Genomic DNA, 27,944 nt, shown 5'->3' with positions numbered 1-27,944 from the left:
TAGATTGCACACAGGTGGATTTAATTAACTAATTATGTGACTTCTGAAGGTAATTGGTTGCCCCATATCTTATTTAGGGGCTTCATAGCAGAAGGGGTGAATACATTTGCACGCACCACTTTTCCATTTTTTTATTTAGTATAATTTTTTGAAACAAGTATTTTTTTTTATTTCACTTCACCAATTTTGACTATTTTGTGTATGTCCATTACATGAAATCCAAATGAAAATCCATTTAAATGGCAGGTTGTAATGCAACAAAATAGGAAAAAACGCCAAGGGGGGTGAATACTTTTGCAAGGCACTGTACGTGCATTGATCTGATCTCCTGTAATATACCATTGTAGTGCTTAAAAGCCAGATCAATGCTAGTGGGCTGGACAGACCATAGTATTGTGACCATAACCATGAACACTAAGGTTCCAAAGAAACCCCCAAGGATTGTGGTCAAGAGACATTTTAAAACATTTAATCATAAGCAATTTCAAAATGATTTGGCTGCTGTACCCTGGGAGCTGATTTATCTAGAGGATGATTTAAATCACGCTACAGAATGTTTTATTGATTTGCTCACTGGGGTAATGGACCATCATGCCCCAGCAATAAAGAGTACAGTTGGGGCTTGTCCATCACCATGGTTGAAGATGAACTGGGTGAGGCATTTTCTCAAAGAAATATGGCAAAAGTCTTAGCAGCCAAATATAAACAAAAAATGGATTAACAGAATTATAGAACACTATGTAATTATGCAGTTAAATCAAATCGTAAGAAAAAAACTATTTTACAAAAATGCTTTTATTGATTGTAAAAATGATTCAATACATTTATGGAATACTGTACTGTATATCTATCTTGGTACATCTATCTCATAATGCCCATCGAGTGTGGAGGTTGATGGGAGAACAATAACAAAACCAGCTGATATTGCCTCTTTTTTTTTTTTTACAGAGAAAAGTAATTTACTTAGAGATAATGTAAACACCCATTCTTCCAAACAAGCTATTGTCCAATGGATTGGTGATCATATTATGAGCAAAATAAACTGGTGTTAGTAGAGGTGTTAAACCTATTGAAGTCATTACACAATGGCAAATCTAAATGTTATGAGCTAATGGACAATTTTTTACTTCGCTATTGTCACGCCCTGGCCTTAGTATTCTTTGTTTCCGGTAATATTTTGGTTAGGTCAGGGTGTGACAGGGGGGATGTTTGTGTGTATTTGTCTCGTCTGGGGTGGTTGTATTGTATAGGGGGTTTTGTAGAGGTTATGGGGTTGTGTTTAGTGTAGGTGTCTAGGTAAGTCTATGGTTGCCTGAATGGTTCTCAATCAGAGACAGCTGTCTTTCATTGTCTCTGATTGGGAGCCATATTTAAGGCAGCCATAGGCATTAGGCTATTGTGGGTAATTGTCTATGTCTAACGTTAGTAGCGTGTGTATGCACTTTCGTTTGTAGCTTCACGGTCGTTTGTTGTTTAGTATTTGTAAAAGTGTTCGTTTCGTCTTCTCTAATAAAAGAAGATGTATTTGTATCACGCTGCGTCTTGGTCCACTCTTCCTCATCAAGACGATCGTGACAGCTATGCTGCTCCCCAGATTGCAGCTCCTCTGAAATACATATTTAATTGATCACTGGAAAAGGGGAAATTTCCAAATGTATGGAAGCATGCTGAACTTTGTTCAATCCCGAAAGACAAAAGAACTCATTACTCCTGCCAATAGTCAACCAATCAGTCTACTCCCTAGACTCAGTAAGATATTTGAGGGTATTGTGAGTAGATAAATATGAGAGTATATGGACAATAATGATCTGATCACAGCCAATCAGCATGCTTATCTCAAAAAACAGTCCATTAACACTGCATTGGTTGACATGACATGACTGCACTATTTTTAGATTTCAGTGCCCCATTTGATTTAGTGGATCATCAAATAATTTTGACAAAATTATTGCATTATGGATTTAAGGAGGTAACATTTCATATCTAACTGACAGGAAACAGTCCACCTACAGTTGAAGTCGAAAGTTTACATACACTTAGGTTGGAGTCATAAAAACTTGTTTTTCAACCACTCCACAAATTTCTTGTTAACAAACTATAGTTTTGGCAAGTCGGTTAGGACATCTACTTTGGGCATGACACAAGTAATTTTTCCAACAATTGTTTACAGACAGATTATTTCACTTATAATTCACTGTATCACAATTCTAGTGGGTCAGAAGTTTACATACACTAAGTTGACTGTGCCTTTTAACCGCTGCGGAAAATTCCAGAAAATGATGTCATGGCTTTAGAAGCTTCTGATAGGCTAATTGACATAATTTGAGTCAATTGGAGGTGTACCTGTGGATGTATTTCAAGACCTACCTTCAAACTCAGTGCCCTCTTTGCTTCAAATTATGGGAAAATCTAAAGAAATCAGCCAAGACCTCAGAAAATAATTTGTAGACCTCCACAAGTCTGGTTCATCATTGGGAGCAATTTCCAAACGACTGAAGGTACCACGTTCATCTGTACAAACAATAGTACGCAAGTATAAACACCATGGGACCACGCAGCCGTCATACCACTCAGGAAGAAGACGGTCTCCTAGAGATGAATGTACTTTGGTGCGAAAGGGCAAATCAATCCCAGAACAACAGCAAAGGACCTTGTGAAGATGCTGGAATAAACAGTACAAAGGTATCTATATCCACAGTAAAACGTGTCCTATATCGACATAACCTGAAAGGCCACTCAGCAAGGAAGAAGCCACTGCTCCAAACCACCATAAAAAAGCCGGAAGTCGGAAGTTTACATACAATACACCCTAGCCAAATACATTTAAACTCAGTTTTTTCACAATTCCTGACATTTAATCCGAGTAAAAAAAATCCTTATGGTTGTCAGTTAGGACTCACCAATTTATTTTAAGAATGTGAAATGTCAGAATAATAGTGAGAGAATGATTTATTTCACATTTTCTTTCTTTCCTCACATTCCCAGTGGGTCAGAAGTTTACATACACTCAAATTAGTATTTGGTAGCATTGCCTTCTAATTGTTTAACTTGGGTCAAAACATTTTGAGTAGCCTTCCACAAGCTTCCCACAAAAAGGTTGGGGCTCGGAGCGATGCGGGGGGGGGGGGCTGTGTGACCCCCCGGGGAACATGCTTTTTTTGCCGCGTGGAGTAGGGTTTTTTTTGCACCGAACAAGAGCACACAGCACAGAGCAGGAGATATGAAAGTGCAGATAACAAACCCGTCTAAGAGACACCACGTGTATCTAGACTCGTAATAGATATCATTGTCCATGACAGGGATGAAAAGAAAGGCGCGAGAGAGACGCTGAGATCAATGAGAGCAACGTAAAGTTACCCCGAAACTCACGACGAGCAGGCAAACTATCTGTGAGCCGAATGCGCGTATACGCGCCCCAGTCTCGGCCCTTCATGTGCGCTTGCTCTAACCTGTGCAATCTAGGCTGGCGTACGGCCGAGCAGAAGGGAGACGAGGAAAGACCGGTAGTTTACTGGTTCTAAAAATGTTGGCAGCGGACAGCATTGAAGCCAAATAAATTAAGGCGGTCCACTTAAAGACAATACACCCCAATCACGCTGATAAGGCCCTGAGTTTTTTCAGCCGAAAAACGTGCCGAATATTGCTAACAATTCGCCCGCTTTGTGAATGCTACTTCAGTAAACCAGCGAGCACTGTTAGCATCATATAAGGTGGCGTTACCAAATTGCTCAGTGCAACAACAAAAAAAAACACTCCATAGCAGAGGAGCTGATACTGCCTGCCAGTATCATGTCATGGTCTCTGTCATGCTGGATTGACGCAAGTGCTGCAAAAATAAAACTATCCCATCTGTCCCAATGACACCGTCCCCCAGACGTATAAATGACATTGCTAAACGATCTTAAAAAACTGCTGGTAGATAAACTCAAAGACAAACGTTTTGCCTTACAGTTCGATGAAGCAACTGACAGCAACAAAGACTGTTTGTTTATCGCTTATGTTTTGACGTGACAAACTCCCAGTGTTGAGGATCTCACTTTTTTGTAAATATGTCAGAAGACAGAGCCACAGCTGAAGAGCTATTCAAAATGCTGGACTGCTTCCTGACTAGAATGGCTAAAGTGGGAGGAAACTGCATTGGTTTCTGCAGTGATGGTGCACAGACCATGGCAGGGATGAGAAAAGGACTTCGGGCACTCATCAAGAAGGCCTCACCTAATGCTGAGTGGACACATGTTATACACAGAGAAGCACTGGCATCAAGGCACCTTCCTCTGATTAATGAGGTTATGACTGACATTGTAGTGTAGTCAATTTTATAAAGGCCAGACCACTAAAAACAAGAGTCTTCTCTGCTATCTGTGAGAGATGGAGCTGAACATCAAGCTGTGCTGTTTCTCAGTGAAGCAAGGTGGTGTCACGAGGAAAGTCTTGCCCGAGTTTTTGAGCTCAGAGAGCAGATAAGAATGTTTTCGGAGCAGGAGCACAAGTATGACCTCGCAAAAATTTTGTGATGAGAACTTCCTGCAAAACTGGCTACACTGAGAGACATACTTGGAAAGCTAAATGAACTAAACTACAGCTTAAGGGAAAGATAAACACCTCCTCAGGTCACAGACAAGATCAGCTCTTTCACTCGAAAGCTTGTAATGTGGGCAGGGACTTGATGAAGGAAATACTGATTCATTCGAGAACCTGCATGAATTTGTTGACACTACTGACTATGATGCCACCTCAGTGATTCCATATATTAAGGAGCATATTTCATCACTGATGGGATTCTTTAAAAAGTACTTCCCTGAAAACAGTTCCCAATATGACTGGATGAGAGATCCTTTCAATGCACCAGCTCCAACTGGTTCAGCTCTGCAGAGGAGGACCAGTTCATTGATTTCACACTGAGTGAATTGTGGCAGTATCCACTCTTAGGGCAGAGGGCCATGGACATTCTTCTTAATTTTGCAACATCTTATCTTTGTGAGACTGGCTTCTCTGCTGTTGCTGCACTGAAGACCAAGTACAGGTCCCAGCTAAACATTGAGCAGGAGCTGAGAGTTGCAGTATCATGCTTCAAACCCCGCTTCGAAAAGCTGTGCTCTGCAAAACGTGCTCATTGTAGCCATTAATCCTGACTTCCTCATTTTGATTTTTAAAAATCAGCACAAATTGTTTTATTCATTTTTGTTTTATAGGTCAAAGTGTTTCATATATTGTGCTCCTGAGTTAATGTTGCTGATCAATTTGAACGTATTATTATTTATTGATTATATTTCATTTTATTTTTCAGTATCAAATGGTCAACAACAAAAAAACAGTTTAAATAAGGTTTGAATTTTTTATTTAAATTTCAGGCAAATTAATGCACTTTAAGTCATTTCTGTTACAGACTAAAAAACAATGTTAATAAAGTTATTCTTTGTTGTAAGTTGATCTATATTTCTTTCTTTTTTCTTTTTTTGTTTTCTTTAATGTTAATAAGGATACAATGTTATGCAGAGGTGTACTTATAACAATTTTATAGACAAATGATACTATTTACAGTCGCGGCGGAGAGTTGGGGGGCGCGAAATGTTTACTTCTTCCTTCTTCCTGCGTAACAGAAAATAATTGAGAAGCACTGCTTTAATGGAAGAAGTTTGGAACCATCAAGACTCTTCCTAGAGCTGGCCGGCTGGCCAAACTCAGAAATCGGGGGAGAAGGGCCTTGGTCACGGAGGTGACCGACAATCCGATGGTCACTGACAGCGCTCCAGAGTTCCTCTGTGGAGATGGAAGAACCTTCCAGAAGGTCATCCATCTCTGCAGCACTCCACCGATCAGGCTTTTATGGTAGAGTGGCCTGATGGAAGCCACTCCTCAGTTAAAGGCACATGACAGCCCGCTCMGAGTTTGCCAAAAGGCACCTAAAGGACTCTGACCATGAGAGACAAGATTATCTGGTCTGATGAAACCAATATTTAATTATTTGGCCTGAATGCCAAGCATCATGTCTGGAGGAAACATGGCACTATCCCTACAGTGAAGCATGGTGGTGGCAGCATCATGTTTTTCAGCGGCATGGACTGGGAGACTAATCAGGATCGAGGGAAAGATTAACAGAGCAAAGTACAGAGAGATTCTTGATGATAACCTGGTCCAGAGCGCTCCGGACAACGGCCAAGACAAAGTAGGAATAGCTTCGAGACAAGTCTCAATGTCCTTGAGTGGCCCAGCCAGAGCCCGGACTTGAACCGATCAAGCATCACTGGAGAGACCTGAAAATAGCTGTGCAGCAACGCTCCCCATCCAACTTGACAGAGCTTGAGAGGATCTGCAGGGAAGAATACTTATGTAAATTTAATATTTACGTTTTTTATATTTAATACATGTATTAAATGTATTAAAAATTGTTTTTACTTTGTCAGTATGGAGTACTGTGTAGATTGATGAGGGCATTTTTTTTTATTTTTATTATTATTATTTTTTTTTATACATCTGTTTTATAATAAGGCTATAACGTAGCAAAATGTGGAAAAAGTAAAGGGGTCTGAATACTTTCCGAATGCACTGCCGACCTAGTGTTGTTCGTATGAGAGAGCCTGCAGTAAACACTGACAATGGGCCTGTCTGCCTGTGGTGTTGTGAAGTGTTGCGTTTCCCCTCTGAGGTCACTGAAGCTAAATGGGTTTGGGGGTGCTGGATTAAGAAGTGTCTGTGGTGGAGGGAAGGACAGGATCCGGGGGGGGGGGGGMYGGGGGGATTACATGGAGGCTACGCAATGGATAATGGAGTGTATGAGAGTGTGTCTTTGTTTCTGTGTCCTCCTCTGTGCTTTGATTGCCAATGCAGCACTGTGACAAAGGTCAAGGTGGGCCTATAAACTGATGTTGAAAAAAATATACAAAATAAAGTCCCAGAAATTACAAATATAATAGCAAATCTCGTTTAGGGGAGGTAGTACAATCAAGTGTGCTGAGGTGGTAGTACCATCAACCACTGCAGTCCTGTCTAAATCTGCCTACTTAGACATGTTGCTTTCCCCCAGAAGTCTAGCAGCATAGTTGAAGGCTTTCAGTTTCTGTAGATGTCAGTGGGTTGCTTTGCTTTAGTCTCCCAGTAGGCCTAGTTCTGTGATGACATGTATTATCTGAAATAGTCCCATAGAATAATACCTACGGAGGAGCAGCTTCTATGGATAAACTTTGAATGTCTTTGAACTTCAGAGTTGGCTTAACGTTGGACCAGGGAAGCTAGCTAGCTGACAAGCTTGTGTGTGCAGAACGGCACCAGAATTAACAACACGTCTTACCTTTTTGTATTTAATAAATCCAAATGTGAAATGTGATAACTATAGTATGCCTAACTAGCATTGAAAAAGTGAATCCATTCTTCTCAAATTAAAAATCTCACTCCCTATCTTCTGAATCATGCTTGTAACGTCAGTAGGCTACAGCTATGCTTCACTGTGGGAAATCCATTGGAGAGAACATCATGATGACACTAGTATTTTTGATAGAATATAGTTTATTATCATTGAATAAATGTAATGTGCATAGGGTGAATCTGACTGTGCCGATGATGACATAGTGGCCATGCTTAGCACTACTGAATGAGCCTGTTGTATTAATGATACATGGAGCGATGGTACTGTTTGTGTTTTGCCTTATTCAATGAGTACTGTGTTTTACGGAGCACATATGACTGTAGTGTGGTGGTGATGATACTGACATGAATGGACAGTCATTGTAATGGAGGCCGGAGTCTGTATGTCTGTGTTTGTGATGAGTCCAGTTCCTCTGGCATCTTTCATGGGGTGATTAGGCATAGCAGAGCATACTGTGGGACACACTAATTTACAGGGCTTGTCTGTCTTAAAATGTAACCCTCTGCATCTCAGAGGTCCCCTCCAGTGTAAAGGCCTTATGGGATCATCATGCCAAAGCAGCATTCTCTGAAAACACACACACACACACACACACAGTTTAGCAAACTATCACGTGGCTCTTGAGCGCATCGCTCATCTTTTGATTACTAATCCCCCATCTCTCTCTCGCTCTCTCTTTGTTTTCAATGGGACATACACAGTGGGGTCTTTGTTCTCTGCCTGCCTGCCTGCCAGTGTAGTGTGTACTCTCTCACCCAGCAGCGTCCGTCTCAGGGGACGGTTCTGTTACTGTGCTCCTCCCCCAACCTCTCCTCCCCCCTCTCCAGACCAGGTCTTCATGGCAACGGGTGTCTGGCGTCTGACAACATTTATCTTGTTATTGAGCATCCATCTGAATGACCCTTAGGGTGTGCTATATACCACAGAGACTAGTGCCACACACACACACACACACACACACACACACACACACACACACACAGACACACCACTCCTCCTGCTGCTGCTGCCTGACACACAATGCAGTGGGCAGCCAACAGAGACACAGCTCAAAGGGCCAGCAGTGCTGTGGAGAGACTAACACACCACTGAAGTTGTCATACTGTAGGGAAGCTCCTCTGTGCTGTATGCAGAGCACAAAACTGCTGCTGAGAGACGAGGCTGTAGTTGAGAGAGAAGAGGGCCGGAGTGGAGTATACTGGTGTAGTCCCATGTTGGAGGTGATGGCGCAAGAGTTGTGGCTGTGAAATATCAGACCGTGTTTAAATGTTCGCTCTGAATGTTGCAAATCCACCCAATAACAACTCACTCTGTCTCTCCCTCCCTGTTGTTTAACTTAGTTTTTTAAATGTTTTGGAACGTTTATTATTTGTTGTATAACACTGCCTCTCTCTTTCTATCTTCCTCTCCATCGCTCTCCCTCCATCTAGATCTGCGTGGTGTAGCAGGGCAGGCCAAGCCCCTGAATCCTCAGCGCTCCCTCCCTGGGACGCCCATCACTCACACACTCAAACACTTCCCCATCAACCTGCGTACATCCATGGACGGAAAGTACAAGGAGATCGCCGAGGTGAGAGCACAGGGACACAGTGTTGTCAACAGTGGTGTAAAGTACTTCAGTAAAAATACTTTGAAGTACTACTTAAGTCGTTTTTTGGGGTATCTGTACTTTACTTTAGTATTTATATTTTTAACAACGTTTACTAAACTACATTCCTAAAGAAAATTATGTATTTTTTACTCCATAAAGTTTCCCTGACACCCAAAAGTATTCATTACATTTTGAATGCTTAGCAGGACAGGAAAATGGTGCAATTCACACACTTATCAAGAGGACATCCCTGGTCATCCCTGCTGGCTCTGATTTGGCGGACTCACTAAACACATGCTTCGTTCGTAAATTATGTTGGAGTGTTGGAGTGTGCCGCTGGCTATCCGTGATTTTAAAAAAATTTAAAAATATGGTGCTGTCTGGTTAGAATTTGAAGTTATTTATACTTTTACTATTACATTTCCTTTTGATACTTAAATATATTTAAAACCGAATACTTTTAGAATCTTACTCAAGTGTTATTTCGAAATGACACAACGACAAGGTTCCAGTTTAACAAAGTTTACTCGACTATATGAACACACTACAAGGTAGCCATTACACTCAAGGCTAGGTCACAACAACTACTAGACTTCCTGCGCATGCACACTCTTGACTGAGTGATAGCCCCGTAATAACAGAAATATAGGGATACTTAAAACATGAACTTAACAATCTCCCCCTTTTCTTTAAAGACAAAAAAAAACATCAACAACATAATTAAATGTCCAAGTATTATTCAAGATCCCCATTACAAATGGGTTGTGTGACAGTTTTTATTTGTATTACTCAAGCTGCCACTTTCCATTACTGAGAGCCTGTAGGAGCGAGAGCCTGTAGGAGCACAAGACCGGATGCTCCCTTTTTAGTCAGACAGTCAGCAAGCTGTCCTTTGTGGTCGACCACAGAATCCGCTGGATTCTCTGTGCTTGAATAAGTTCCTTGATGCTGCTAATCTCAAAGTCTTTTCTCTGTGACAGACTTGGTTGACTTCACAGCATCAACTAATGAGTAGTTGTCAGTGACACAAACTACAGGTAGGAAGTGCCGTTTTGTCCCACCAGTGATAACCTAGCGAAGCATCACTGAAGACAACTAGTTCAAAGAGTCATCTTTCCAACATGCTGAAACTTTAAAGTCACTTGTTGTGATTTCAGTTTACGAACAACTTTGTTTGCCTCATGAATGGTTTGTACAGTGGCGTGTTTGTGTTAGATGCCAAGTTGCAACCATCAAACCAGGTCTACTCTGTCTCGCAGCCCATAAAATTTGTCCCATTTTTGACCTCAATTGACCAGCTTCAATTCACATAGAGGGGAATTCCTTTGTACGCTCTTGAAGAATCCATGTGGATGGTTGAAGATTCTTGATATAGCTCTCCTGTTGCATCAGTATTTTTCCATCAACTGTAATAAACTCTATGCCAACATAACAAAAATGATCATGCTCCTCACGACCAACCTAGAAAACAGCTTTGAGGTGTGGAATCACAGTTGAAGCAAAGGTCTGTGAGCCACCCCAGATAAAGTCATCAACATGACAGGCAAGTACTCCAGTCACATTGCAGTCTTGATCAAGCCAATAGAAGACTGCAGGATCCACTTGTGACATTTTCACCTGTATTCAGCATTGTTGCCTTGACTTGTTGTACCAGTAGAGTGATCCATCTGCCAGTCCATACACACACTTTTTTAGTTTCCACAGTGTTCCTTCACTTTTAGCTTCGGGCGGAGGTCGGATGTGAATGTCCCTTGACAGCTCTGTTCCCTGCAAAAATCCAGATTTGATGTCTATGGAATTAAGTTTCCATTTTTCTGGCAGATCACTGACATCAGCAATCTGAGTGACTCTGAGGCGCATGTCGGTGAGTCTTTTGGGAGTTCTTTAGCAGCCAGCTCCTCAAAACCTCTAGCCACTAGACGTGCTTTGGGCACTATTCCAGTTAAGGATTCTTTAAGGGTACACACCCACCTTGTTGAGACGCACTTTTGGCCAATGTCTTTGACTTCCTCAAACACTCCATTTTTCTCCAATTACTGAGCTCATCTAGCTTAGCTGAGTCAAATGACACGTCCTTTGTTTCAAGTACATCATCATTTTGAATGTCATTCTGTTTTTCTCGATTTTCCATTGGTTCAATTCTGATATTATCTACAAGTGGCAGGTCAGCTGACCCTGTTGTACCAGAAGAGTGTAGCTGGTTCAGAGTACTGCAAGTTGTACCAGTTCTTGTGTTTGCTTTTCCTGCTCGTTCAATGACGGTTGCTGTATGTGGAATACCACTTTCTCTGTCCGTGTATTTAACAGTTTGTCCAGTTTTCAGATTGGAACAACCATGTTCTCTTAACACATGTGGCTGTTGAATGTTTTCCTCATTTGAACGCTCAAACAGTATTACCTGTGGCATGGTGAAGGTCTCTGCTCCATTTCCTGTGTCAGTTTCGGTGTCCATATCATTGGATGCGACATCTGGTAGGTTTGTGTCTGTTACTGTGTCCTTTTTTGTCATTTTCATTAGGAGACTGATTCTCAGCAACAGCTCCTCTATCTTGTTGATCATTTACTTTCCGCCATCTTGAGTGATGCACCCGACAATCATGCCTCCGTGCCTCACAAATATCACACAACATCTTGACCAATGACTACTCCCGGTCCTTTCCACTCTTGACAGTCAACCCGTTTGTAGTACACTTTGTTTCCAGTTTCGTACTTCTCATCATCATTATTCCCTGAACTGCTGAGTAACTTCTGAAGTCTGTTAACTGTATCATGTCCAAACTGTTTGTAAGAGCTTTAAACAATATCTTTGTGTTTTTCTTTAGTGCTCATGTTCTCGTGTGACTGTCAGAATCTCATTTTTGCATGGATCTGTGTGATGTCTTTGTCTAAAATGTTTACACAATAGTGGCCTGAGGTAGTAAGTTCAAGAGTCACTGGTTTGTTAAACATCACTGCCTTGTCATTTTTTATGTCTAGTACAGCCTCTGCCTTCTTGAGGGAAGCTTTGCTTAATAGTAAGGGGATATCTGTAGGGACCACCTCTGTTTCAATGTGACACTTAGTCGGACCAATTTTTGCTGGTATCTTAACTCTCTTGGTAGAATGGACAATTCTCCCGTCTCCAAATTTGAAAGCTCTGTTGCTTGTGGTGTCATACATTTTGTACTTCTTTCATATTTAGTTCACTGACATAGCTAGCAAGCCATTTTGCACCACACACTGTCCGTGTACATGCAGTATCAATCACAGCAGATCCTAAGGATTCAACTCTAAAAATCTCAGTATCAGAAGCAGATTCATTTGAAAACAGTGTAATGTTACACTGCTCTATCTCTGTGTTTACATTTTCCTCTGTTAGTTTAACTTGTTCATTTTTATGAGGACAGTCTTTAACCCAATGGTAAGTGCTTTGACAAATAGCACATTTCGATCTCCTTCCATATGTGTCCAGTGGATTTGTGCCGGGAAATGGCGCCCTCTTCTGGTTGTCTTGAGAACGTGACTTGTTGCGCCTTTCTGTGCTGCTCGGTGTAATATGCTGCGTCACTCACTTGCATTCCATCTGTTATTGGCCGACAGACGTCTTTTCACCAATATTCTTTTTAGTGGCGACTTCATAGATGCAAAAGTCAGCACAGTACAAGCAGTCAAAGCCAACTGTTTCTCCCTACCATCTAGACAGGCAGTGTCTAGCAACTTGAACGCTAACACTGCATCTGGGAGAACCATGTCGTACTTGCGCATTCTATTGTACCTCTGTTCGAAATCAATGATGTAGTCCGTCATTGCAACCGAAATATCTCTCGTAACACTGTCAAAGTTTGAATATGCCTCGTAGGCACGGTCTTTCTCTTCTTTAGAAATACAGAATCCAGTGCTGTGATCAAAGTTCCCTTACCGTCATCCTTGTTCAATCCTCAACGGATTTTCCAGTGCTGTATCTCTCGCTCTTCCCTCGAGCGATAATACCACCGCAAGTGCTTGCTTTTTCACGTCCAGATTAGTAACGCGTGTCCAGATTCCCAGTTCATTTTTCCAACTTTCGTACGACCTCTTCTCGTCGAAGCGAGGTGGCACGTTGTAGTTAGAAACCATCCTCTGCTACCAATGTTAACTCGAAATGACACAACGACAAGGTTCCAGTTTAACAAAGTTTACTCGACTATATGAACACACTACAAGGTAGCCATTACACTCAAGGCTAGGTCCAACAACTACTAGACTTCCGCTGCGCATGCGCACTCTTGACTGAGTGATAGCCCGTAATAACAGAAATATAGGGATACTTAGAACATGAACTTAACATCAAGTAGGGTTTTACTGGGTGACATTTACTTTTACTTGAGTCATGTTCTATTAAGGTATCTTCACTTTTACTAAAGTATGACAATTGGGTACTTTTTCCACCACTGTCAAGCACTTTCCAAATACACGTGTGTGTGTGTGTGTGTGGTGTGTTGTGTGTTGTGTGTGTGTGTTTGTGTGTGTGTGTGTGTGTGTTGTGTGTGTGTGTGTGTGTGTGTGTGTGTGTGTGTGTGTGTGTGTGTGTGTGTGTGTGTGGTGTGTGTGTGTGTGTGTGGGTGTGTGTGGTGTGTGTGTGTGCGACTGCATGTGTTGGATGTTTGTGCGTGTTAAATGTTCATGTTGTTTATGTAAGTTTGTGTATTGTAATGTTAAGTAAACTCTGCCTGTGTGTGTAATGTGTGTGTGTGTTCTAATGTTTATTTGACTCTCTGTGTATCTCTCAGGAGCTGTTCACTCGTAGCCTGACGGAGAGTGAGATGCGCACCGCTCCTTATGAGTTCCCTGAGGACAGCCCAATCGAGCAGCTGGAGGAGAGACGCCAACGCCTGGAGAGGCAGATCAGCCAGGACATCAAGTAGGGACACACACACACACACAGCAGCAGACATGCACACTCACATACACACCAACACAACTCCCSCGTATACGCCCAAACACCCTCCATATACCCACAGGCACACAAGCACCCTCAACAGCTTCCATCATGTCGCTTTTAAGCAGGCCAGCTAACTAACATAAGCAAACAGCTAATGGAGTCAGTCAGTAGCATACAGATCCTGGTGTTCCAGCCTGTTCCACCCACTGGAGAGGGAGGGGGAGGGGTTCTGTCTGGGTTGATGGGGTGTGATGGCCTGTTCCACTGAGCCAATCTCAGGGGGGATCTGACACCCTAAGGAATCCTTGCTCCACTCACTGCAGCAGGGTCATGTGACCAATCAAGGTATACTGTCTGTACCACTGCTAACTGATCATGTTTCTCTGTTTGTCCCATTTCATCTGATCACCCTTCACACCCTGATCCCCTTTGTGTGTGTCATGTGCGTTACTGTTGTTCTCTTTGTTTGTGTAACTGTATTTGCATCCTCTCTGTCTGTTCTTCTGTGCTTATGTGTTTAAATGTGTGTGTGTGCCCCCCCCTTTCCTTGTGCTTTATCTCACCTGTACCCCTCTGACCTCGCCTTGCCGCCATGCGSTCCGCACCACGCCAGGCTTGAGCCAGAGATCCTGCTCCGCATCAAACAGGAGTTCATGAAAATTGACAGTGCTGCCGACCTAGAGTGAGTGAGCTGTACTTTCAGTCTCTCTCTCTATCTTTTGCCTTTTCCTAACAATCTTGTGAATGCATAAGGTCAAGTTTTTACCTGTACGTATGTACAGTCCTTGGCGCTCATTTGCAGAAGAGTTTAATTTTAAATGTATCATTTTATTATATATTGAGAATGTTCCACTCCAACTCCATGAGCAAAATTTGAGTTCCCTGTGTGCTGCCCCCTACTGGTGATGTGAGGTATAGTCATCACAGGTGATGTTGAGTCATTTTATTTATTTATTTATTTAACCTTTATTTGACTAGGCAAGTCAGTTTAGAACAAATTCTTATTTACAATGGCGGCCTACCCCGGACGAGGCTGTGCCAATTGTTCGCCGCCCTATGGGACTCCCAATCAGGGCTGGATGTGATGCAGCCTGGATTTGAACCAGGTACTGTAGCGACACCTCTTGCACTGAGATGCAGTGTCTTAGACCACTGCGCCACTCGGGAACCCCTCTGAGGTGCAGGGCTGTTATTCAGTCCTGCACCTCAAACAACTTATTTCTTCAATAACATCTCAGTGGTCTATTACACTTTAATAAAGTACTGCGAATGACTTTATAAGGTAATCTTTCAAAATTCTATTGAMTGATGCCGCGGAAAACAATTGGTGAATTAGCCGCCTCCTGTAAGTCTATATCTGTATAGCAGACGTAGCCTATCTGACAAGGATGTCGGTGTTGTAGCATGCCGCCAGCATATCTCCTTCTCTCTCTCTCTGGTGCTAGGGCAAAGGTTATCTTCCTGCCCCATGCTCTCTCCTTTCCTAATCTTTACCCCTTCTCTCTCCCTGTAGGTTTATGAATGAGCTGGGTGGTGTGGACAGGACGGATGATGGCTGGATGAAGGAGAGAGTATTACCGATGGAGCGAGAGTACCAGCGTGTCTCAATATCAGGGGAGGAGAAGTGTGGGGTGAGAGCCGCTGACTAAACAACTTGATAGAATAAATCCAGTCACAGTCCATCCTGATCAGTGTTTTATGATGCAGTGGTTTTTCATTCCAAGTACTAGTTGGTTGGTCTCTCAGTTTGCCACATGCTTACTATGGAAGGTTAACCAATTCAGTCAACAAGTCTATTGGTAGTGCTTGGATGTATTTATTTAGACAGTTGGAAATACAGAGGATGCAGTTCAGAAATGAGAGCCTGGACCGGGTAGTGAACCCCGGTCTCCAGTGGGGACAGCATGCAGTCTAGAGTTGTGAAATTGTTACCCACTCAGCCACACTCTTGACAGTGCCTGTGGATGCCTAATCACTGTAGACTATGCCTGACTTGTACCGTTCTGCCCTGATCAGGTGCCCTTCACAGACCTGGTTGATGCAGCTAAATGTGTGGTGAAGGCCCTGTTCATCAGGGAGAAGTACATCGCTCTGTCCATTCAGAACTTCTGTAAGACCACTGCCCGAGAGCTGGGAGAGCTGGGAGAGAAACCCCTGGACCTACGCATCTATGAGGAGATCCCTGAGACCCCTGTTGATGCAGGTATGACATACTCACACACCTGACACGTTGGGTATGACACAAACTGAGACACACAGGGCATAGCTGTAGGGTTTCTGCCCCCATTTTCTTTAGCAATTGAGTTACTTTGTGAACTTGTGAATGAAAATGACCTAGTGATGTATAATAGTATGGTGAACTTTTCTCCCTTCCCCGCTGTCTCCCACAGATGCTCCAGTCCACCCCCCTGTCTCAGAGACTCACCCCTATGAAAACCAGGACACCAAGAACATGCCTGCAGACACAGGGTACAGCTGTAAGATGGTGGATGGGGTCATGCATGTCTACACCAAGAAGAGTCCCATGGAGAAGTGGGTTTGTGTTTGAGTCTGCTTGTTTTCAGTTTTTGGTGTGAAGTGTGTGATGGGCTAGTCTGCTTCTACGTGTGTGTAAGAGAGAGTGTGTAACGGAAATTCTCCATCATTTCCAGGAGTACAGAGTTGGACCTGCCTTACCCAGACCTGAAGGAGTACATCGCTGACATGAATGTCATGATGGCTCTCATTATTAACGGACCAGTGTGAGTGTTACTGGTTACTGGCCTTACAGTTAACATTAATCACATCTGTTGTCTCATTAGTACTCTGTGGCGTGTGTGTGTGTGTGGTGTGTGTGTTGTTGTGTGTGTGTGTGTGTGTGGTGTGTGTGTGGTGTGTGTGTGTGTGGTGTGTGTGTGTGTGTGTGTTGTTGTGGTGTGTGTGTTGCAGAAAGTCGTTCTGCTACCGCCGGCTGCAATACCTGAGCTCTAAGTTCCAGATGCACATCCTGCTGAACGAGATGAAGGAGCTGGCAGCCCAGAAGAAGGTTCCTCACCGCGACTTCTACAACATCCGCAAGGTGACACACAACAACACTGACACAACAACCGTTCACAACACTACAGCATCCAACAGCTTCTTGATCTACAACATCTCTATAAAACCTGCAAAGTGTTCAATATCAGTTAGTCACTCCACATTGTTGGAGTGAAATATATCTGGAAGTAGTCTCCCACTTTTTCCTTGGTGTAGTGACCATGTGACCAATGAAGATACACCACTGCTAAGTGCTAACTAACTCAGGTGTTTTGTTTTGTCTTTCTGGCATCCATCCTCAACATCTCATTGTTGTTGACCCTGTCTCTCCCTCTGCCCCCAGGTGGACACCCACATCCATGCCTCATCTTGTATGAACCAGAAGCACCTGCTGCGCTTTATCAAGCGGGCCATGAAGAAGTACCCTGGGGAGATAGTCCACATGGAGCACGGGCGGGGACAGACCCTCATGGAGGTGTTTGAGAGCATGAACCTGACCGCCTTTGACCTGAGTGTGGACACACTGGACATGCACGCGGTGAGGAGCAGGGGGAGAGGGGAGGGGTAGGAGAATTGTTTAAAGAGGGGGGGGTAGGAGAATTGGGGGAAGAAGAGAGGTGACACTTACGGTACCAATCTGTTCTCAGGACCGCAACACGTTCCATCGCTTCGACAAGTTCAATGCCAAATACAACCCCATCGGGGAATCCATCCTGAGAGAGATCTTCATCAAGACAGACAACCACATTGAGGGCAAATACTTTGGCCACATGATCAAGGTCTGAAACCATCCCATGCTACCTTAAACAACCATACAAACAGTGGTGCTTATGTGTTAGTTCACCCCACATAGTTATGCACATTGATATTAAGAGAAAATGTGGCCTTGAGTCTTAATTCACAGACATGAATACAATGATATTGATGTTTCTAATGCGTTGTTGTTGTTGATGCTCCATCAGGAGGTGATGGCTGACCTAGAGGAGAGTAAGTACCAGAATGTGGAGCTGCGTCTGTCCATCTACGGCCGCTCCCGGGACGAGTGGGACAAGCTGGCCCAGTGGGCCGTCAAACACCAAGTCTACTCTGACAACGTGCGCTGGCTCATCCAAGTGCCCCGCCTTTTGTGAGTAGTACCTCTACCTACTACAGCATCAACAAAGCAGTTATACACATCTACCTTTTATCTGCTTGTCTTGGACGTAAACCTCTCCTTCTATTTGTGACAAGTATTATCTTTGAATGAATACTATGAATGAATGTGAATGATAATAATCTTCCATATGATTAACCCTCCTCTGACTGCAGTGATGTGTACCGCACCAAGAAGCAGCTGGCTAACTTCCAGGAGATGATGGAGAACATCTTCATGCCTCTGTTTGAGGTCACCATTAACCCCCGCAGCCACCCTGAGCTGCACCTCTTCCTCCAGCATGTGAGTCACTCACACAGCACTACAGTCCACACAGTAGGATTCTCCCTTTCTCTACACCTAACATATCCACTTATGTGACACTTAAGATGCATTTTCTTCCGGTCAGAAAGAACTTAGGGCCCCACCTCATTCATACACTACAGGCACTGTTTTACCATAACTTATTGTTGTATCACTGTATGTTGTCAGGTGGTGGGCTTTGACAGTGTGGATGACGAGTCCAAGCCGGAGCACCACATCTTCAACATAGACAGCCCCCTACCAGCCAACTGGACAGAGGAGGACAACCCTCCCTACTCCTACTACCTCTACTACACCTACGCCAACATGGCTGTGCTCAACCACCTACGCAGGTACCAAGCTGCGTAACGAACCTCAGCACAAAGACGACTATAAAAATAAATTAAGGCCCAGTGCAGTCAAAAACTAGATTTTCACGTGTTTTATATATACACTACCGTTCAAAAGTTTGGGATCACTTAGAAATGTCCTTGTTTTTGAAAGACAAGCACATTTTTTGTCCACTAAAATAACATCAAATTGATTAAAAATACATTGTAGACATTGTTAATGTTGTAAATGACTATTGTAGCTGGAAACCGCTGATTTTTTATGGAATATCTACATAGGCGTACAGAGAGGCCCATTATCAGCAACCATCACTCCTGTGTTCCAATGGCAAGGATGCTGGCCTTGTAGGCATAGTTGCAAAGAAAAATCTCAGACTGGCCACTAAAAATAAAAGATTCAGATGGGCAAAAGAACACAGGAACTCTGCCTAGAAGGCCAGCATCCCGGAGTTTCCGCTTCACTGTTGACGTTCAGACTGGTGTTTTGCGGGTACTATTTAATGAAGCTGCCAGTTGAGGACTTGTGAGGCATCTGTTTCTCAAACTAGACACTCTAATGTACTTGTCCTCTTGCTCAGTTGTTTACCGGGTCCTCCCACTCCTCTTTCTATTCTGGTTGGAGCCAGTTTGCGCTGTTCTGTGAAGGGAGTATTACACAGCGTTGTACCAGATCTGCAGTTTCTTGGCATTTCTTGCATGGAATAGCCTTCATTTCTCAGAACAAGAATAGACTGACGAGTTTCAGAATACAGGTCTTTGTTTCTGGCCATTTTGAGCCTTTAATCAAACCCACAAATGCTTATGCTCCAGATACTCAACTAGTCTAAAGAAGGCCAGTTTTATTGCTTCTTTAATGAGGACAACAGTTTTCAGCTGTGCTAACATAATTGCAAAAGGGTTTTCTAATGATCAATTTGCCTTTTAAAATGATAAACTTGGATTAGCTAACTCAACGTGCCATTGGAACACAGAGTGATGGTTGCTGATAATGGGCCTCTGTACGCCTATGTAGATATTCCTTTAAAAATCAGCCGTTTCCAGCTACAATAGTCATTTACAGCATTAACAATGTCAACACTGTTTCTGATCAATTTGATGTTATTTTAATGGACAAAAAAAATCATTTTCTTTCAAAAACAAGGACATTTCTAAGTGACCCCAAACTTTGAACGGTAGTGTATACTGAACAAAAAATTTAACACAACATGTAAAGTGTTGGTCCCATGTTTCATGACACAAAATAAAAGAACCCAGAAATTTTCCATATGCACAAAAAGCTTATTTCTCTCAAATTCTGTGCACAAATTTGTTTACGTCCCTGTTAGTGAGCTTTTCTCCTTTGCCAAGATAATCCATCCACCTGACAGGTGTGGCATATCAAGAAGCTGAACAAACAGCGTAATCATTACACAGGTGCACATTGTGCTGGGGACAATAAAAGGCCACTCTAAAATGTGCAGTTTTGTCACACAACACAATGCTACAGATATCTAAAGTTTTTGGGGAGCGTGCAATTGGCATGCTGACTGCAGGAATGTCCACCAGAGCTTTAGCCAGAGAATTGAATGTTAATTCCCCTACCATAAGCCGCCTCCAACGTCGTTTTAAAGAATTTGGCAGTATGCCCAACCGGCCTCACAACCGCAGACCACGTGTAACCACGTCAGCCCAGGACCTCTACATCTAGCTTCTTCACCAACGGGATCGTCTGAGACCAGCCACCCAGACAGCTGATGAAACTGAGGAGTATTTCTGTCTGTAATAAAGCCTTTTTGTGGGGYAAAACTCATTCTGAATGGCTGTGCCCTCCCAGGCCCACCCATGGATGCGCCCCTGCCCAGTCATGTGAAATCCATAGATTAGGGTCTAATTAATTCATTTCAATTGATTGATTTCCTTATATGAACTGTAACTCAGTAAAATCATAAAAATTGTTACATGTTGCGTTTATATTTTTGTTCAGTATATATACACGCTATGAGGTTGGAATAATACTGTACAATTGTGGAAATTATGATAATGCCTTTTTATTGTAAGAACTGCTTGAAAAGGCCGCCTGAAATTTCAGCTTGTTTGGTGTGATGGAGTTTTGTGACATCACCAGGCGGTAAATTAATTAATAGACCAATAAGAAACAGAGTTCCAAACCTCTCTGCCAATAACAATAACAGCTAGCTTTCCGTTTTCTCCTCCCCACTCTGACAGCCCTAGCAAAATTCTTGCTTGAGAAATTGCTCTTTGCTAAAAAGCTATTTTGGTTTCTTTTTTACCATGAAAATAATCACAGTGAGGTTCTTAATTGTTACCCAGAAATTATTTGATATTGAAATAAAAACGMCTGCATTGGACCTTTAATATCATAAATGATGAATGAATCGCATGAAAACATTAAGGATTGTTTATGAATATGCTTTATGAAGCTAATATGTGTTTGCTTGTGACATGCAGGAGGCGTGGCTTCCACACGTTTGTGCTGCGCCCTCACTGCGGGGAGGCGGGGCCTGTCCACCACCTGGTGTCGGGTTTCATGCTTTCAGAGAACATCTCTCACGGGCTGCTGCTCAGGAAGGTCAGTCAGCACACACGTCGTCTCCCATGGCGACGCCACACTACCATGGCAACAAAACTACTGACAGATAGTAGAGTTCAGTTCATAGGTGACCTCTGAAGGTTTGATTGGTTGATTTATTAAATGATGTTTTGGTTTTGGGACTTTGCTCACCAGGTTACTTCAGTTGCAAATTTAAGAGAATTCAGGAGAACAATGAGACACTTTCCCCTTGAATACTGCAGTTGTGCATTTAACAAGATAGACTATATCATATGGCATCTCTTTCCTCCTCATGTCCCCAGGCACCAGTGCTGCAGTACCTGTACTACCTGGCTCAGATTGGCATTGCCATGTCCCCCCTGAGCAACAACAGCCTGTTCCTCAGCTACCACCGCAACCCCCTGCCTGAGTATCTGTCCAGAGGCCTCATGGTCTCTCTGTCCACTGACGACCCCCTACAGTTCCACTTCACCAAGGTCAGTGCACAGGGGAGCGCTGTCAAGACACACACACACACACACACACACACACACACACAGAGGCAAAACCATTTGCACTACAACTGCAATGGTGAGTCAGTACAGTCAATCAGTACAATTCATTGAATGTTTCTTTGTCTTTTGTGTGTGTTTGTCCTCAGGAGCCCCTGATGGAGGAGTACAGCATCGCCACACAGGTGTGGAAGCTCAGCTCCTGTGACATGTGTGAGCTGGCCAGGAACAGCGTCCTTATGAGCGGCTTCTCCCACAAGGTATCTGCTTCCTCTCCTCTCATCCGCAGCCATTTTGTGCTAAGTGCTCTGCTCTGACGTTCTTTCTTGTCTCCAGGCAAAGAGTTACTGGCTGGGGCCCAAATATAGCAAAGAGGGCCCAGAGAGCAACGATATCCGTCGCACCAACGTCCCGGACATCCGCGTGGCATACCGCAGTGAGACCCTGCTGGAGGAGCTCAACCTCATCACCCACGCTGTGCGCACCAAGGAGCTGGACAACATCGACGAGGAGGACACCCTCTCCATGGCTCCCGTCGGGGCAGAAGGACGCTAAATCAACAACTCCTCTATTGCTCCCTGGATAGGTTTTATTTCATATTGGAGGAGATTTTCTGATCTTCGATCTGTTCCTGTCACTTCCTCTGTCACTTTTATCTCCTGACCCTCCATTCACACCCCAAATGATTTCCTTTGCTTTGTCATGTCACCCTGCATGGGATGGAAGATCCCACAGTTAAGCCTGTGATTTGATGACGTGTTTGTACCCATCACTGATATAACACACACAGACACACACTTATTGCACAGTTTTCCTGTCCTAAAAGCTGCTTATCTTCCATCCCAGCATGGGCTGCTTTAACCTTACATTCTAGTGTAGACCTTGACAGTATCTTAGGTGTAGATAATTTAACAATCTTAGTGGTAAATGTTGAACATCTAGTGTATATTCATTATAGATTGACATTAGTGTAATTTACATCTAGTGTAAACCTAAAACTCTGTGTAATGTGAACAATTAGTGTAACATACAATCTAGTGTAATATTAACATCTAGTGTAACATTAAACATTAGTGTAACATTAACATCTAGTGTAATTAACATCTAGTGTAAAATTAACATCTAAGTGAACATTAACATCTAGTGTATATACACGTAGTGTAACTTGAACATCTAGTGTAACATTAACATCTAGTGTAACATTAAACATCTAAGTCGTTAACATTAAACACTAGTGTAATATTAACATCAGTGTAATGTTGAACATCTAGTGAACATTAACATTCTAGTGTAATATTAACTACTAGTGTAATTATTAACATCTAGTGTAATATTAACATAGTGTAATATTAACATCTAGTGTAACATTAACATCTAGTGTAAACTAAACATTAATAGTGTAATGTGAACATTAGTTGTAACATTAACATCTAGTGTGAACATTAACATCTAGTGTAACATTAACATCTAGTGTAAATATTTAACATCTGTGTAATGTAACATCTAGTGTAACATTAACATCTAGTGTAATATAACATCTAGTTAATGTGAACATCTAGTTAACATTTTAGTGAACATTAACATCTAGTGTAAGAACACTTGTAACTTAACATCTAGTATGTAATAACATCTAATGTAACATTAAATTCTAGTAAACATTAAACATTCTAGTGTAACATTAACATTATGTAACATTAACTAGTTAATGTGAACATCTAGTTGTAACATTAACATCTAGTGTATGACATTAACATCTAATGTATACATAAATCTAGTTAACATTACATCTAGTGTGAATATTCATAAGGGTTATAACTTTTGAAGTAGGAAAGCAGATACAACTTAGCAGCAATATTATGAGTGTATTATCCATGGGTCGTCTTACCTCACGACACAATGCATAGGTTCCACACTACATTGTTCCAACAACACCTGTTCCGCACTGATAGGAACAGTCGCATGTAACTTAGAGATGCATGGAAACCACGGTAACACTTTTCTAAAGTACGGACGTACTGAGTTTAAAAAACAAACAAAGGACCAAATCTGCGTGGTCTAGAAGCAGAAGTTGTGCACAATTCCAGTTTGTGTGTGCTGCTGGGTATCTGCTGGCTTTCATCTGTCTCTGGCTTCAGGAAGTTTCTAGTGCTTTAATAGCTAAAGGAGTCCTCTCAGCTAGTCTCCGTGATCTAAATCAGCTCTGAACTAAAAAGCAGGACATCCAGCAGAGACACTGCAGCAGTATTGCTGCTGGATGTCCAGCAGCAATATGCAGGCTGTGCGCCTGACTGTGGTCTACTGCAAACATTCCATTCAATTAACATTAAGATAGATGTTATTTTTAGCTGCAGAAAAAAAAGAATCACATTAGTTATAGAATATGCAGCCAAAAAGAGTAGATGTATACTATTCCAGTACAGATGCATGATGTGTACAGGGTATATATATATATATATCTAAAGGATATATCTGTCTGTGGTAGAGTGGATGCTGAGAGATGTGAATGATGGAGCCAATCAACCACAACATGTTTTCCAAGCACAAGTCAAGAAGAATGAATACAGCATCGTCCAAGCCAGGGGGGCTCCCATGCCCCCCTACCATTACCTCAACAGTCACCATGTTCTTGGATATGGACCCTCCAAACCCCCCATTGCGTGTGTATGTCCCACTCCCACCCCTCACACACCCCTTGGTCCTCTAAAGAGACCAGGACAGACCCCAGGGACTGGCCTCTGGACCCACTATGTTGGTTATTAGTTCATTGTATGCAGTGCCCTGTATGCTCCATACCAGACTTACCAGTGCCTTTTGATTTGAACTTTAGGCACTAGCTAGCCTGTCACAGTCTAAGCTGTTCTCATGCTCTGCTGCAACGCCTCAGTCCTCATCACCAACAACAACAACCGTAGCATCTGTTCTCTTCATGCATTAGCATTTTTGCTGAACTAACATCAAGATGATGCCATTGGGACTGAAACCATGCTGCATGTTAAAGTACCTTCTCCCTTACCTACCCAGACCTTCCAGTGAAGTGGAAGAAGCCGTTTTACCAATGCTCTGCTTTGGCTGCATTTCCACCGTGTATCTTATGTTGTGAATGCCTGCATGGAGCCATGCAACAGGAGTGGCTGAAAAGCTGTTTAAAGTGAGATGTAATGTGAAAAAGCAACACATGAGAAGCCAAGTAAGCTGAACGACTGTCATGTATGAAGTATGTGTGCAGTCAATGATTGCTGTTAGTTTGAGTTCTGCAAAACAAACTCATTCAGCTTGTCATCCCTATGGCAATGCTCAAACCGTGCAGGGACACGTTTGCATGGTTGTCATCGGGAACAAATGAGCTCACCCCCACCACCATGGTTGTCATYGTCACCAAAACAAGTACACACCTATCCCCATTATCTTGCCCAAAGACAAAGAGCCTCTTCTATGCCCGATTCAAACTGTGGGCATTCATCTTGGATATTGTTATAACTGTTCTAATTGTACACTCCTATTAGATGCCAAGACTGTTCCAGTGGAATAAGTGGGCCCTAGTTGTAAATGTTCACCATGCATTGCATACCATATCTACCAGGCCATTTTAAAAACGTAAGATCGAAGCGTGATATATACAGTAAGGCCTAGATTCAAGCAGATCAAGTGTTAACCGGCGATAGCCGACACCCGCATAGCTGATGTTTTGGCGTCGGAGGTGGAACTGCGTTGGAGCTGTCAAATCYGTGAGCAGCTGCTCTTTATCATTGTCAAGAAGCCACACTCGTCCCACTCACGTTAAGAAGTTCAGAACGAGAAAGTGTAGTATATATAGAAATAATGACGCACAAATAGAAAATCATTGATTGAAATAATGAGGATTTCTATCAGCCTAATCAAGGTGTAGATTACATCTCACATTCCAGTGTTCTAACTTATAAATAAGGCTGCATGGGATTTCTCTTCATGCGACTCCGTGCAGCCAATGGCAATGTCCGCTTTAGCAATAATGCCAAGAGCTGCTTGTGGATTTGACAGCTCTAACGCAGTTCCGACACCGGTCAAACAACAGCCATGCGGATGTCGGCTAAAGCGGATCTGATTGAATAGACACTAAATGTTTGAGAAACCAGATAATTTAGGAGAAATTGTATGCATTAATCTCAATCCTGGGAGGCTGATCTGTAGCTCCTCAACAGTGAGGTGTTTCACTGTGAAGGGGTGGCATTTGTTTGACATAGGGTGAGCCTCAGAGTTGAATTTAATATATAAAGTGTATTTTTTTAAAGGCTATAGAGATAAACAGTTTATATAAAGAGTATATCAATATTTAGATTGCAAACTTTGTTTCGTTGCTGTAGATCATTATAAACTGTGGTTATTAAAGCTGAAAGATTTAATTTGTTATCATAATTATTGGCCTTGACTTTCACAGAATTTTACAATTGGACTTTTATCCAAAGTGACTTAAGGTCAGTCATGTGTGCTTACATTTGACATATGGGTGGTCACAGGAATCAGACCCGCTACCCTGGCCTTACAAGCGCCATTCTCTACCAACTGAGCTACAAAGAACCATGTATATTCTTTTCTTATTTGATATTTTCATTGTTTGTTTTTCTGGTTGATTGTTGTGTTAGGACTGTTGAACTCGGTTTAATTTAGCATGTAGCTCTCTCAATAGAGTATCGAGGGAAGGTGATCAAGTTAACCAGGGTAATTTGGAAGAGTCTTCAGAAATGGTAGTACCAAGAGCCATATTGGGTATCCATCCCTGCCATTTATCTCAACCAGAGCTGCCTATGTAATCTGGCTATACATTCCCACCAAAACACCCACTCAGACATTGTAATCCTTCCCACAAACATACAGCCATAGACTGGACATAGACTGATACAAACAAGGCTTTTAAAACAACAACAACCATTTTCTACAGCTTTTGATTTGATTCTTTAAAATAGTATTTTGCAGGGAATTKGAGGATACATGTATAATTTAAGGGTTTATGTCTCCGTATGTGGAGTAGGATGTGTGTAATTGTTGATAAAGGATCAGACATCCATTTTCAGGTCCAGGTATGGCTCACTAAGGGACTCAACGACACAGTTTCCAGTTCAGTTGACCTTACCTTTTCATTTCCATCCATCCATTAAAGATTGTCCATCAGAGTTCACATATCTGTTCTTTCAAACCTCACCAACTCCTGTCGTTGGTCTCAATCTGTACAATCAGTTTAGTTCCTTTGTTTGTTTATAAAATACAATGCTAGGGAACCTATTGGTTCTACTGTAGCATACCATAACTCAGAGACCATACGTTGTATTCTCAAACTTCACTAAAGACAGACATATGTAATTCTGTCCCAATCGAAAGAACACACAAAYGTTCAATGCCGTTTTGAGTCCAAAATGCTGTTCTCTTGCAACGGGTTTCAGTAGTGCAAAGAGTCTTGGGTAATAGTAATAGACACTGTGTTGTCATCACAGAACACAAACCAGTTAATCATCACACTGCGAGTTTAGTTCTTTGTTCAATCGATTTTCTCCTTGAAGAAATAGTATTCTTTTCACTTCATAATGTTGAATTCAAACAATTAGATTCTCACTTGTGATTATTTTGTGCTCAATTCATGTTTTCTTTATTAGATATTTTCATGTTTTTACATGAAAGGTTATCTGCACGTTTTTTATATTATTMACGTGGTTTTCATTGTCTTTTTAATTTGTTGGAGTTAGGGCTCTGTTCAATCTGTATTGCTGAAGTGGTACAGATTGCACGATAGCAATGTAAAGGTCATCTCTGATTGAGCTGACATGCAGTGTTTACTGTGAATGCAGTCTCCGCTTACACAGGAACATTACCTTTACATTTCAATCACGCTGTAACGCTGAACTTCTGCGACGTGGATTGAATAGAGCCCTTAGTGTACTGTAGTCACTATCATGGCTTTAAATGAATGCCAATGTTTTACAGACTCTGGTATAATGTCTGATGATTGAAATAAAGCATGTTTATTCATCTAATGTGTTGTCTGGTGTCATACACTTTTTTTCTTTAAGGAGTAAGCTTATTGACTCATTTAGTCAACTAATATAGTTGATTTACAGTACCGGTCAAAAATTTGGACACGTCTACTCATTCAAGGATTTTTCTTTATTTTTACTATGTTCTACATTGTAGAATAATAGTGAAGACATCAAAACGATGAAATAACACATATGGAATCATGTAGCAACCTAAAAAAGTGTTAAACAAATCAAAATATATTT

General features: G+C 42.2%; 1 protein-coding gene and 2 long non-coding RNA genes across 11 annotated transcripts in view; 2 read left to right on the top strand and 1 right to left on the bottom strand.

Annotated features, from left to right (window-relative positions):
• The window catches only part of LOC111967002 (AMP deaminase 2), a 105,819-nt gene extending 83,253 nt beyond the window's left edge, over positions 1-22,566 (top strand). For 5 of the 7 annotated variants that reach the window (XM_023991919.2, XM_023991937.3, XM_070444720.1 and 2 more), the window contains exons 2-18: positions 8,794-8,933; positions 13,703-13,833; positions 14,468-14,536; positions 15,368-15,485; positions 15,871-16,057; positions 16,245-16,386; positions 16,506-16,595; positions 16,783-16,912; positions 17,213-17,407; positions 17,517-17,648; positions 17,832-17,995; positions 18,178-18,304; positions 18,494-18,657; positions 21,103-21,223; positions 21,508-21,681; positions 21,846-21,956; positions 22,033-22,566. In XM_023991919.2, the coding sequence (XP_023847687.1) occupies positions 8,794-8,933; positions 13,703-13,833; positions 14,468-14,536; positions 15,368-15,485; positions 15,871-16,057; positions 16,245-16,386; positions 16,506-16,595; positions 16,783-16,912; positions 17,213-17,407; positions 17,517-17,648; positions 17,832-17,995; positions 18,178-18,304; positions 18,494-18,657; positions 21,103-21,223; positions 21,508-21,681; positions 21,846-21,956; positions 22,033-22,251 (2,414 nt within the window). In that variant the 3' untranslated portion in view covers positions 22,252-22,566. Of the gene's footprint in view, positions 1-244; positions 250-8,392; positions 8,584-8,793; positions 8,934-13,702; positions 13,834-14,467; positions 14,537-15,367; positions 15,486-15,870; positions 16,058-16,244; positions 16,387-16,505; positions 16,596-16,782; positions 16,913-17,212; positions 17,408-17,516; positions 17,649-17,831; positions 17,996-18,177; positions 18,305-18,493; positions 18,658-21,102; positions 21,224-21,507; positions 21,682-21,845; positions 21,957-22,032 lie in introns of those variants that run through there. The other 2 variants (XM_023991943.2, XM_023991930.3) reach the window with 2 other exon arrangements.
• A 170-nt stretch (positions 22,567-22,736) lies between these two features.
• LOC139028127 (uncharacterized) lies at positions 22,737-23,172 on the bottom strand. Of its 2 annotated transcripts, XR_011480304.1 has the most exons (4): positions 23,138-23,172; positions 23,035-23,080; positions 22,852-22,887; positions 22,741-22,784 (listed from the first exon to the last, which is right to left on the bottom strand). It is a non-coding gene; the product is annotated as an uncharacterized lncRNA (long non-coding RNA). The 2 variants fall into 2 exon arrangements; XR_011480307.1 differs by lacking the exon at positions 23,138-23,172 and having other exon boundaries at positions 22,737-22,784; positions 22,852-22,869; positions 23,035-23,088.
• LOC139028126 (uncharacterized) lies at positions 22,741-27,698 on the top strand. 2 transcript variants are annotated; one of them, XR_011480301.1, is made up of 3 exons: positions 22,848-22,890; positions 23,004-23,168; positions 23,488-27,698. It is a non-coding gene; the product is annotated as an uncharacterized lncRNA (long non-coding RNA). The 2 variants fall into 2 exon arrangements; XR_011480302.1 differs by lacking the exons at positions 22,848-22,890; positions 23,004-23,168 and adding an exon at positions 22,741-22,789.
• The last annotated feature ends 246 nt before the right edge of the window (positions 27,699-27,944 follow it).

The sequence above is a fragment of the Salvelinus sp. IW2-2015 genome, linkage group LG1 (assembly GCF_002910315.2).
Source record: "Salvelinus sp. IW2-2015 linkage group LG1, ASM291031v2, whole genome shotgun sequence".
NCBI lineage: Eukaryota > Metazoa > Chordata > Actinopteri > Salmoniformes > Salmonidae > Salvelinus > Salvelinus sp. IW2-2015.
This window is presented reverse-complemented; position numbering and strand designations above follow the sequence as displayed.